This window comes from Carcharhinus amblyrhynchos, chromosome 19 (assembly GCF_965287045.1).
Source record: "Carcharhinus amblyrhynchos chromosome 19, sCarAmb.v2.hapA, whole genome shotgun sequence".
NCBI classification, from domain to species: Eukaryota; Metazoa; Chordata; class Chondrichthyes; order Carcharhiniformes; family Carcharhinidae; genus Carcharhinus; species Carcharhinus amblyrhynchos.
Window position 1 is genome coordinate 49205678 of NC_137342.1, and position 13602 is coordinate 49219279.

Below are 13602 nucleotides of genomic sequence, written 5' to 3' on the forward strand. Positions count from 1 at the left end.
AAGACAGTACTGGACCCAGCTAGAGTCCCAGGCTCACTACATGGACCCCACTGACAATAACAAGGCCTGTAAGACATAACAGGCTACAAGATGAAGGCAGGTAAAATCACCGGCACCAATGAACCCCTCCCTGATTAACTCAATGCATTTTATGCTCGTTTTGAGCAAGTGGTCAGCAAGAGCCTGCCCTTCACCCCAGACAAACCTGTATCCAAGGTCACCATTACAGACATCAGAGCAGCCTTCTCATTGGTCAACCCATGGAAAGCAACTGGCCCACATGGGGTATCCAGATGAGCACTCAGGCCCTGTGTGGACCAGCTGGGGGGGGGGGGTATTCGCAGGCATTTTCAATCTCTCTTTCCACCAATCTGAAGTCTCTATCTGCTTCAAGAAGACGACCATCGTCCTGGTACCAAAGAAAGATCAGGCAGCGTGGCCTTAATGAACATCAGCCGGTGGCTCTGACATCCATCATTGTGAAGTGCTTCAAAGGTTACGCAAGACATGAATCATTTCCAGCCTCCCAGATTGCCCGGATCCATGACAGTTCACCTGCTGCCTCAATAGGTTTACAGCAGGCACCATCTCCCTGGCCCTTCACTCAACCCTGGAACACTGAGATAACAAGGACACATATGTCAGACTCCGATTTATCGACTACAGCTCAGCCTTCAACACCATTATTACTACGGAACTCATCTCCAAACTCCATGGGCCTGGGTCCAGGCACCTCCCTCCGCAACTCAATCCTCAACTTCCTAATCCACAGACCATAATCAGTAAGGATAGGCAACAACACCTCCTCTACGACCATCCTCAACACCGGTGCCCCACAAGGCTGTTTTCTCAGCCCCCTACTATACTCCTTATCCATCTATGACTGTGCGGCCAAATTCCCCTCCAACTCAATTTTCAAATTTGCTGACAACGCCATCACATTGGGTTGGATCTCAAACAATGACGAGACGGAGCACTGGGAAGAGATAGAGAATCTGGTGAACTGGTGCGACAACAATAAAGTTAACGGTTATTTATTTATCTCAAGTAGGGCTTACATTAACACTGCAATGAAGTTATTGTGAAATTCTCCTAGTCATCACACTGCGGCGCCTGTTCGCGTCAATGCACCTAACCAGCATGTCTTTCAGAATGTGGGAGGAAACCAGAGCACCCAGAGGAAATCCACGCAGACACAAGAGAATGTGCAAACTCCATACAGTGACCCAAGCCAGGAATTGAACTCGGATCCCTAGTGCAGCAGCACTAACCACATTGCCACTGTACCGCTTTCTTACCTATAGTGTCAGCATGGTGGGTTCAGGACTGGTTGTTGATGATCTGGACATCTAAAACTTTGAAGCTCTTGACCACTTTGACTTTGTCCCCATTGATGTAGACAGGGGCATGATCTTCACTATGTTTCCTGAAGTCCAATAATCTCGGCCCCAGCGTCAACAAAATGAAGGAGATAGCCATTGACTTCAGGAAGCGGAGTGGAGAACATGCCCCTGTCTATATCAATGGGGACGAAGTCGAAATGGTCAAGAGCTTCAAAGTTTTAAGTACAGATGACCAACAACCTGTCCTGGACCCCCCATGCCGACACTATAGTTAAGAAAGCCCACTAACACCTCTACTTTCTCAGAAGACTAAGGTAATTTGGTGTGCCAGCTACGACTCTCACCAACTTTTATAGATGCACCATAGAAAGCATTCTTTCTGGTTGTATCACGGCTTGGTGTGTCTCCAGCTCTGCTCAAGACCGCATGAAACTCAAACCACCCAACTGACAATGTCTATACTTCCTGCTGCCTCAGAGATGCAGCCAACATAAAGAAGAACCCCACCCAGCCAAGACATACTCTCTTCCACCTTCTTCTATTGGGAAAAAGATACAAAAGTCTGAGAACACATACCAACCAACTCAAGAACAGTTTCTTCCCTGCTGCCATTAGACTTTTGAATGGACCTACCATGCATTAAGTTGATCTTTCTCTACACCCTTGCTATGTAACGTTACATTCTTCACTCTCTCAGTTCCTTCTCTATGTACAATATGCTCTGTCTGTATAGCACACAAGAAACAATAGTTTTCTCCGTACATTAAGACATGAATTAAATACATAATTAAATCAAACCAAATCATTGACTTGGCATCCTCAAATACCTGTAATAAAAACAGAAACTGCTGGATAAACTTGGCAGTTCTGCCAGCATCTGTGGAGAGACGCAGGGTTAACATTTCAGATCTAAATTATCCTGCTACAGAATGACACTCAGTGTTCTCATCAGGTCTTAACTTTTTGGTTCTCCACGTTAATCATTTTTCCCTTAGCAGAGCCTAATTTCTTTGCAATCGTTTTCAAGGTCACATTCTGTAATTTTACTGCTGCTAATTGTTTCTGAGACTCTTCGTGCTCTTTTGTGAGAACCTCTGCTTTCAGTTGGCTATGCTGCAAAAGTGGTAGAGAACTCTTTCTGACTGCCAAATTGGAGCTACATGTCTGCTATATTTTGTCGCCCCTGTACATAAGTATGGGTGTGAAGATACACTGACAGCAGGTGCTCATCCTTTTTGCCCATTGCATTCATAAGATTGCTTTCCATTCCTTCACTCAGATCTTTGGAAATGACATAATTTGCTGACCTCACCCATGGCTTGGATTCTCCAGTCCCACTGCAGTGAATGGAGATTTGGCGGAGCGCTAAATTCTCCTTTCTCACTGGTGGCGGGCTGTACAATACTGAAGAATCCTCGCCGCAATGTTTTTCCAAGCTGTCTTCAAAGTGTCCAACTACTTCCTTCAACTCTTTCTTGCACCTCGTGATTTTCTCCTGGAATATAAAATATTGTAGAGTCTCCTCTGTGAATTGGTTCTTCAGATCTTTCAGTGACGTTAAATTCATTTTGGTTCTCTTTGTAAATTTCCAGAAGAACAACATTTAACCTGAGGAGTGCATGAAGCTCATTTAACAGGTTTCTCTTTTATTTGTAAAGCTCAATTGTTATCTCTGAAATTTTCTTGTAATATTGACTTTAAACTGCTGTTCTGACATTCTGCTATTCAAGGCAGTCCTCATTTCTTCATGCTGCAGAAGGGTTATGGACACCTTTTTGCATTTGATCTTGAAGGACAATCAACTGTTCTTTCTTTTTTGTTCAGTTCTTGCCATCTTTCTCTGATCTTCAGTTCATTGCTTCTCTTTATTTGCTGATTGTTCCAACACAACTTTTCCTGAAGTAGCATTGAACATCCTTTTTCCTCCTCATGTTTTTTCAGGGACACATATTAATTCTTCAAAGAGTCAAGTAACAGGTTCTTTATGTAGGTAATCCACCCACTATTGTGTCTGGCTGTATTTCTGGTTTTGCTCTTCTAAGTTCCTCTTCGATTTGTCAACAATAGAATTCAGAGTTATTATTTTCTCCTTATGCTTTTATGGAGATATAAACTGAGCCTGTACATGATGTGGTGATAGTGTGTCTTTAAGAAATGTATTTGTGTTAAGTTTCTTGTGCAGGATTTTTTTTTGGAAATCAGTTCTACTTACCCGGTGCCGCTTTGTCTAATAGCTGGCAGCCCACATGGTGATGCTGCAGAACCATAATTGAGTCTAATTGCTGGAGTGTTAGTTTTATTCTGGGCCAATGCAGTTTTGATATTATAGTGTTCTCCCCTGGGGTTTTTCAGAGGAGGGTTTGATTAGGTTGATTGATGAGACAATTGTGCAAATAGGTGGGACTAGGCTCACAGAGAGAAACAAGTTCAGTTGCTACTTGGGATCTGTAGAGAGAAGTATCTCTCTCTCTCTGGAGATTGGAATCCAGGACCTATTAGAAAATAGATCTCTTCCTCTGAAGCTCTGCTGTTTGAAGTTAAATCTTTCTCTGGAGGCTGCAGTATGGCAGTTAGAAGACAGGTGTCTCTCTGTATCTCTGTCCAGAAATGTTAAAAGGCTGGAAATCTAGCTGGAGTGTTTGCTTTAATCTGGGCCAATGCAGTTTCAATAATGCAACAGCATAACGTGCTTCACTTCCTTCTGCACATTTTTGAGATAAATGGATATCGTCCATATCCCTTCTTGCCTTTCTTGTGCATTGTCTTCACATGGTGAAGATTATCACCCTGGTTTCCTCCATTGCAGATGTGGAGGCCGAAAGAGAGAAATAAATTCACTGTGCAATGAAAGGACTCCGCCAGAACATGTGGAGATCTATTGTGAATTCCTGTCAATTGCAGAGTTAAAGGAGCTAGCAAAGATGAGCAAAAATTCAGCTTCAAAGCTGAATTAGCCTTTACAATCTTCAGACCATTAATCAGGTGGAGTAGTCCATTTTGTTGATCAGCACAGGTTTAGAGTCAGCACCATACCACACAGTGACTGAGCTCCACTGAGAACAAAAAAAAAGTTTTAAAAACTCAGCCAAAGCCAGCGGCCACTTTTTAATCACCCAAATACTCCAAAACATTTGAATGGGGACAAACATTTGAATGCAAAAATTTACCGCAAGAAATCAATCTCTTTTGAGTTCAGGTCTGTGATCGCTGCAGGAGCCTACCAAACCCAACAAGCATGGGAGAAAGAAGTGAAAAAGTGGTTTCCGACACATCATCTTTAGCAGTGCCACAGCACTTAAGCTGTACTCCCCTGAGCTAAAAAACCAACCATCAGTTCAATCCGGACAGATCAAAGGGCCAAACCAGACATCGAATTAGGGACTTTGCTGAAAGTGAATAGATTTTTATACTTATCTGGTTAACTTGCATTGATGAATCCTCAGCCAGCTTTAACAAGATATCAAAAGACTTTGACAAGTAATGAACACACAAGCTAAAGAGTTTAGAGCGGAGGAAATAGAGGCTGAGAAATAGCTGGATATCTCAGAAACAGATCTTTTTAAATGTGATGATGTATTACCAAAATTACAGTAGCAGGTGGAAGTGCTGAGACAGTTGGCTGTGATTTAATGGAAGGTCACAGGGCATTCCAAGCTGTAAATGGATAATTAAGCTATGAGAAGCATATTCACAGAACAGAAACAAGCTAAGACTTCGCTGGAGACAGATATGGCTTATTGTGAATCCAAAATCAAGGATAAGGACAAATCTCTGCTCCAGGTGGAGAAGAAAAAAGAAGACAGAAATAAGATCAGAAAATGTTTGCATCAAAGCTGAACTGGAAAACTTGAAACACAAGACACAAGAAACTTGAAGCACAAATGTATGATAAACTAAAGTCTTTCAATGAACCAAACTGTTCAAGATCTGAACAAACATATTGCTGAGGTGTCAAGATACACAGAGGCTTTGAAAGGAACAGAATGGTTGAAAGTTGAGAAGAGTACAGTAAACAAAAATCTGAATCGCTGTTAGGGACCAGATCAGAAACTCCAAAGTATCTTGTGAAGTTAACGTAGACCTCAAACGTTTTTTGATTTTGGCCTTAGTACGAACATAAGGTCTTCCACTCCAGGTGTGATTCCATTGATCCACTAGGAAGCTTTTATTAAAACTAACTTTCTTTAACAACAGAGTTAAAATATAACAGAAAGAATTAACATAGCTTTCACCAATTGGAATACTTAAATGTAAAGTATAACTGCTAACTGTATCTCTATAGTTTTAATTTAAGCAATATCTCCACATACGTAAATCCCTCTTCAGAATCAGTTAGCATAAAACGATGGTTGACATGGGTGCTAGATTTCTTTGGTTCAGATGCACATCAGTCAGGTCAGATGCTACACTTCAGTTTTTCAAACTCTGGGGGTAGTCACCAGCTTCTCTGGTCTTCTGAGTTCAACCGTTATGTTGTATCAGTAGTTTTAAAACAGATGTTCACAGTCTTGTATGGTTGAACACGAGTTGCCTATTGTTAATATGTAATTATGTACAAAGCATAGCTCAGACTAGGAGCTAACACCATGCTTACTTCTACACAAGTCTCTAAATCACGTCTGCTCCATTTTCTAACCTTATCTGCACTCTGTACAGGTCTTTGTCATGTAACTCTTTAAATCACAATGTGGGAAGTACTGTTTCCCAGTCCGATGCAAAACACCCTCATACAACAACAAAAAAGGAAATGCTGAAAAATCATCGCAGGCCTGACAGCATAGAATCATAGAGTAAAATCATAGAATTCCTTCAGTACAGAAGGAGACCATTTGGCCAGCATCGGTAGAGACAGAATAGAGGCAATGTTTCAAGTCTGGGTGAACCTTTGTCGACTGTTATACTACTGTTCGTTCAAGTCTGGACTCGATAACAAAAGTCAAGGCTCTGCTCCAGTACCGGTCAGCACTGCTGCCTCACAGTACCAGGGATTCAGGTTCGACTCCAGGCTTAGGTCACTGTCTGTGCAGAGTCTGCACATTCTCCCCATGTGCATCGGTTTCCCCCCAGAGTCCGAAAGACGTGCTGGTTAGGTGGATTGGCCATGCTAAATTCTCCCTCAGTGTACGCGAACAGGCACCAGAGTGTGGCAACTAGGGGATTTTCAGAGTGACTTCAGTGCATGTTAACGTAAGCCTACTTGTGACACTAATAAATAAACTTTTAAAACTTTTTTACTAAGAGGATACTATCTGTTGGAGGTGCTGTCTTTTGGATGAAATGTTAAACTGAGGCCCTATCTTATGTTAATTTAAATAATTCTGGGGCACCACTTTGATGAAGGGTAGAGGGGTTGCCCTCATCAATATTCATTCCCTAATTGATAACTCAAAACAAAATCGATTCTCTGGTCATTGCCATAATATGGGTCATTGTCACAATGCGCAAATTGGCAGTGAAGTGGAAAATGGCAAGAAGTCTCTCAACACCAGGTTAGAGGCCAACAGGTTTATTTGGAATCATGAGCTTTCAGAGGGCTGCCCCTTCATCAGGTGAGCCACTGATGAAGTGGGAAATGGTTTGGGACGTGCTCTGGTTGTGAAAGCTGGTCACAAAGTGCACGTCCCTTAACCTCTGAATGGGGGGAAATACCCACTCCAGGCTGGCCAACTCACTTCTACTGCCAAACCAACAGGAAAGGCAGAGCCCTCCGACCTTACCAAGATGGCGACGCTCGGGGCCCGCCTCCGTCACGTGAGGGCAGGTCCGCGGTGACGCAGGCTGAACATCGCACGTGACTGGCGAGGCGGGCCGCGGCTGCGCAGTCGGTGCCGGGGCAGCCGAGTGTTTTTGAGTGGCGACGGACTGAGGTAAAGAGCGGCGGCGGCGGGGAGAGAGAGAGAGAGAGAGAGGGGGGGGAATTGGACTGAACGTGCGCTGTGATCCCCATAATAATAATTTTTAAAAAAGTATAAACACCGTGGGGTGAATTTAACTTGGGGTGATTTTAAACGATTCGGGCGTCAAACCGAAGTCCGTTCCGAGGGGGGGAAGGGGTGGGCGCCCCCGGGGGGCAGTGATGGCGGACCGGGGTCCTAGGGTCTGATCCCGGCGGGTTGGGGGGGGGGGGGAGCGAGAACAGGGCGTTGGGCTGAATGGGAGAGCCGCATTGGGTACCAGTGAGGGGAAAAGGAAAGTGAAAGCCAAGCTGGAGCCTACATGTGGGCGGGGCGGTTTGTTTACTGTCAGTACGGACTCGACGGGCTGAAGGGCCTCCCCTGTGCTGTGTGAGGCTGGGGGGAGATTTCCAGCCTCTGGGTCACCGCCTGCTCTGGTTGATGCCCCGGCACTCTGTAAGCGTCCAGTTCCTGTCAGCTGCACAAGTCAGTCTGAGTCAGAAGCTTATGAGTTCAGTGGGTGGCACGGTGGTTAGCACTGCTGCCTCAGTGCCAGGGACCTGGGTTCAATTCCAGCCTTGGGTCGCTGTCTGTTTGAGTTTGTATGTTCTCCCTGTGCCTGCCTGGGTTTCCTCTGGCTGCTCCGGTTTCCTCCCAGACTCCGAAAATGTGTGGATTACGTTGATTGATCAGGCTAAAATTGATCCTAGTGTCAGTGGGATTAGCAGGGTAAATGCGTGGGGTCACGGGAATAGGGCCTGGGTGGGATTGTGGTTGGTACAGACGCGATGGGCTGAATGACTACCTGTACTGTAGGGGATTCAATGATACAGTGCAGTAATGGTAATGCAAGGTAACGAACCTGGGGACGTGGGTTCAGACATCATAGCTTGCGAGATTTAAATTCAGTCGAGAAACCTGGAATATAAAGCTTAAATCGAGTTTCATCGGAACAGTGTCACAGACTGAAGACTGGAAAGTAAGGGATTGACTGAAATGAAAGATGACCAAGAAACTTGGGATTATAATTGCAGGTTGAATGGAGGTATCCCACAAAGCATTTGCCAAAGGAATTGCTCAGTTTGTCTTTGGTCTTGGCAATGTATTGACAATGTTGTGGGCAGTATACTAAATCATTTGGAAAGAACTTTGGGGACCTTGGGCAGTGAGAGGGAGAAAAGTAGGTGCCGCATCTCGTGTGCTTGCGTGGAAAGGTGTCATGAGAAGGGGAGGGGTGATAGAAGAAGAAACTTAGGTGCCAAAGAGTGCACGGACCCTTCAGAAGGCTGAAAGGAAAGGGGAAGAGTGTTTGATCATAGTGTCATGTTAAGGGTGGTGGCAGAGTGGTTGGCACAGTGGTTAGCACTCACAGCGCCAAGGATCCAGGTTTGATTCCCAGTTTGAGTCACTATCTCTGTGGAGTTTGCACATTCTCCCTGTCTGTATGTGTTTCCTTCCACAGTCCAAAGATGTGCAGGTTAGATGGATTGGCCATGCAAAATTGCTCCTTAGTGTCATGGGGGCTAATTGGGGTAAATGTATGGGGCTGTGGTCGATGAAGACTCAATGGGCCGAATGGCCTCCTATAACTGTAGGATGCTATGACTCTCTGATGTGTGGAACGTGAGGACGTAGGGGTCCTATTGTGATTCCTTGGATGGGAGGGGAGGAGTGAGAGCAGCAAGCACATGAAATAAATATTCACAGTTGAGGGCCCATTCAATCTCAGTAGGGCAAATCCATTTAGTTGAGGAAAAATACATATTGGAAATGTTTCCAAACTAATGCCATCTGCATCAACTCTACTTTCCCAGCTACTCATATTCATTGATTCCCTTACTGCGTCAGCTGATTTTAACTAGTCATGATGTGGGTATAAGAACATAAGAACATAAGAAATAGGAGCAGGAGTAGGCCATCTAGCCCTTCGAGCCTGCCCCGCCATTCAATAAGATCATGGCTGATCTGTTGTGGCTCAGTTCCACTTTCCCGCCCTTTCCCCATAACCCTTAATCCCCTCTCTTATCAAGAACCCATCAACCCGCTTCTTAAAAATATTTAGCGAGGCAGCCTCCACCACTTCAACGGGCAGAGAATTCCAGAGATTCACCACCCTTTGAGTGAAGAAGTTCCTCCTCAACTCCGTTCTAAACCGCCTCCCCTTTATCTTGAGGCTGTGCCCCCTAGTCCTACTGTCTTTTTTGAGCGGGAAGAGTCTCTCCACCTCTATCCTATCCATCCCATTCATCATCTTATACGTCTCAATGAGATCTCCCCTCATTCTTCTAAACTCTAACGAGTACAAGCCCGTTGGACTGGCGTAAACACAGTAAAAAGTCTGACAACACCAGGCTTTAATCCAACCGATTTATTTGATAGTAAACGCACAAGCTTTCGGGGTTAGTCCCTTCGTCAGGTGAATGGAGAGTTCTGATCTCAGACAGCATATAAAGCACAGACTGTTTAGAGATTACTGATTAGAATGCGAATCCTTACACCTAACCTGCTGTTCAAGACCTGAAGTGGTTGACAATGTGAGTGGAAGGAGCACTGATCACAGGTTAAAGAGATGTGTATTGTCTCCAGACAGTACAGTAAGTGAGGTTTTGCAAACCCAGGCAAGTCACGGGGGTTACAGATAGTGCGACATGAACCCAAGATCCCTGTTGAGACCGTCCTCATGTATGCGGAACTGATAGCCAAGTTCCGCACACATGAGGACGGTCTCAACCAAGTTCCGCACACAAGAGGACGGTCTCAGCAGGGATCTTGGGTCATGTCGCACTATCTGTAACCCCTGTGACTTGCCTGGGTTTGCAAAACCTCACTTACTGTACTGTCTGGAGACAATACACATCTCTTTAACCTGTGATCAGTGCTCCTTCCACTCACATTGTCAACCACTTCAGGTCTTGAACAGCAGGTTAGGTGTAAGGATTCGCATTCTAATCAGTAATCTCTAAACAGTCTGTGCTTTATATGCTCTGTCTGAGGCCAGAACTCTCCATTCACCTGACGAAGGGACTAACCCCGAAAGCTTGTGTGTTTACTATCAAATAAATCGGTTGGATTAAAACCTGGTGTTGTCAGACTTTTTACTGATTTTAACTAGGCCAGCTGTATTTAGTTGGAGGTATTTTTATTTTTACTTCAATGTGATTGGATACTGCTTTGCATCATTGTGTGCATTATGGCTCTGTTGGTAATCTCTCACCTCTGAATTAGTTGGCGTTCATAAGAACTAGGAGCAAGAGTGGGCCATCTGGCCCCTCGAGCCTGCTCTGCCATTCAATAAGATCATGGCTGATCTTTTCATGGACTAAGCGAAACTTACCTGCCCACTCACCATAACCCTTAATTTCTTTACTGCTCAAAAATGTATCTATCCTTGCCTATCTAACATGCAATGAGGTAGCCTCAACTGCTTTACTGGGCAGGGAATTCCACAGATTCATAACCGTTTGTTTGAAGAAGTTTCTCCTCAACTCAGTCCTAAATCACCTTCTCCTTATTTTGAGGCTATGCCCCCTAGTTCTAGTTTCACCTGCCAGGGGGAACAACTTCCCCGCTTCTATCTTATATATTCCTTTCATAACCTTTTGGTTTCTGTAAGATTTCCCCTCGTTCTTCTGAATTCAAGTGAGTATAGCCCCAGTCTACTCAGTTTCTTCTCAAAAGCCAACCCTCTCAACTCTGGAATCAGCCTAGTGAATTCCCTCTGCACCCACCCCAGTGCCAATATATCCTTTCTCAAGTAAGGAGACCAAAACTGTACACAGTACTCCAGGTGTGGCCTCACCAGCACCCTATAAAGCTGCAACATAACCTCACTGTTTTTAAACTCCATCCCTCTAGCAATGAAGGACAAAATTCCATTTGCTGCCTTAGTTACATGCAAACCAACTCCTTGTGATGCTTGCACAAGGACACCCGGGTGCCTCTACACAAAATCCAGTCCAGGAGCTTGAGAACACAAAAATGGAGGCTGCAATCCAGTGTGATACTGAGGGAGTGCTGCAGCATTAAGAGGTGCTGTCTTTTGGAAGAGATGTTAAACCAAGGACCCATCTATCTGCTCTGATGGATATAAGGGATCCCATGATACTGTTTCAGGCAGAGGGATCTGGGTATCTATGCTCATGAATCACAGACACGTGGTATGCGGGTGCAGAAATAATATGTAGTAATAAAAAAGGCAAAGGGACTGAAGTATAAAAGTAAAGAAGTGTTGTTGCAATTATATCAGCTGTTGGTGAGACCACATCTGGAGTATTGTGTCCAGTTTTGATCTCCTTATTTGAGGAAGGATATGGTGGCATTCGAGGCAGTTCAGACAAAGTTCACCAGATTGATTCCGTGGTTGATGTGTGAGGAGAGATTCAACCATTTGAGTTTATACTCGCTGGAGTTTAGAAGGATTGGGGGGAACTGATCAAGGTGTATAAAATTTTAAAAGGTATTGATAAAGCAAATGGAGACCAAATATTTCCTCTTGTGGGGCAGTCTAGAACAAGAGGTCACAGTATACGTTGAGAGGCAATAGATTTAAAACAGAGACGAGAAGGAGCTACTTCTCACAGAGGTTGGTGAATTTGTGGAACTCACTGCCCCATAGCGGTTGGAGTCTGAATCGTTGAATGGTTTCAAGAAGGCAGTAGATATATTTCTAATAAAAAAAAATGGAAAGAGGGATATGAGCAACAAGTGGGGGGATGGATTTGAGACTACGGAGAGATCAGCCATGATCTGATTGAATGATGGAGCAGAATTGAAAAGCTGAATTGCCTACTTCTCCTAATTCCTATGTAAGAGCAGGGAAGTTATCCCCCAGTGTCCTTGCTAATATTTATGCCTTCAGCAAAATCACAAAAAAAGGTTATCACATTGTTGTTAGTGGGAGCTTGCTGTATACATATTGGCTGGCGTATTTCATACATTTATAGCAGTGGCTAACATCACACTTCATCGGCTATGAAGCACTTTGAGACGTCTGGTGGTTGTAAAAAGAGCTGTATAAATACATTTGTAAAATGAGCAGTAAAACTATAGAATGTATAGTATTTGTTGCCATTTAGGTATTAGTGTTTCTAATTAGTTTACAACTGTTTTGTGCAGTCAACCTTTTTACATTTTTAAATGTTTGTTTCTTTCAGAACGACAAAAGACAATGATGTGTTCAAACCAGTTAGATACTCCTGCCCTCGGACCAACAACACAGAATTTGAGTCCAAATCTGCATGCTGTGAATGGTACTGCCGTGAATGTCAATGGTCCCCACATGCTGGGGTCTTTTACCCCAGAAGATACCCTACAGCAAATGGATGAATTGATTAAGGAGAACAATGATTTAAAAGGTGCACTTATTCTTGGAGAACATGGGTTAAAATAACTGATTTATATCCAAGGAAGTGTGCAATTTGCTGTGTCATTTATTCACAAGGTTGTTTAAATTCTGATATTGGTGGTAATTAAACTATGAAATTTAAGATTATATCTCGATTTAACAGCTGTTGATAGCTTTTACATTATGGAAATGATATATAGCAACAGATCAGAAGCTGCAGCTTAAAAAATATACTGTTTTATGTAATTAAGTTGTATAGTTTTTTTTTCTAGTTTTAAACTGCTTTACCAAGGTAATTCCTTTCCTTGGCACCTTGTTCAAAAGTAGGCAAGAGATTTTCGGTTATTACTCTGCCTGTTCTTGTCTTGAATTCGCTCAATTGCTGTTGGAAAGCGATAGCTAGGGAATTAATTAGGAGGTAGGAGGCAATAGGAATGATAGCCATATGCTGTAATTGGCAAGCTGTGACTTGTGGTATCCTTCGTGAGTCTCAACATTTCACCAGATTTATAAATGATTTGATGGAGGAGTGCAGAGCCATATATCCAGGTTTGGCAATGATGCTAAGGGAAGTAGTGTACAGTAAGTATGTAAATGAAAGTTGCAAAGGGAGATTGATGGATAAAACTATTGGGCAAGCTGGCAGGTGGAATTCAACTGAAGGTATTATCCACTTTGGAACTAAGAAATCTTGGTCTGAATTTTTTTGAATGGGGAGACAGCAGATGAGCAGATAGATTTAGAGTCCATGTACAGAAATCACTTAAAATTGTAGACAAAATCTATTTAAAAAATAACAATCTTAACCTTGATCTTAAGAGTTCTGAAATACAAAGGGATAGAAATTGTGCTGTAGTTCTATCCAGCATCTGGAATATTGCATTTAGTTTCAGACATATGCCCTCCAAAGGCCAATATATCCTTGTTGAGGCATAATGATACCCTTTCATCAGAATTATACTGGAGTTGAAATGTTTACATGATGTATAGACTGCGTTAAAGGTTTAAGCAACATGATGAA

General features: G+C 43.4%; 1 protein-coding gene across 1 annotated transcript in view; it reads left to right on the forward strand.

The window, feature by feature from the left end:
• Window positions 1-7141: 7141 nt before the first annotated feature.
• Window positions 7142-13602, forward strand: part of optn (optineurin) — a 49369-nt gene continuing 42908 nt past the window's right edge. The window contains exons 1-2 of the mRNA XM_080207748.1: window positions 7142-7210; window positions 12391-12591. Coding sequence (XP_080063874.1) covers window positions 12405-12591 — 187 coding nt within the window. The 5' untranslated portion in view covers window positions 7142-7210; window positions 12391-12404. The remainder of the gene's footprint in view (window positions 7211-12390; window positions 12592-13602) is intronic.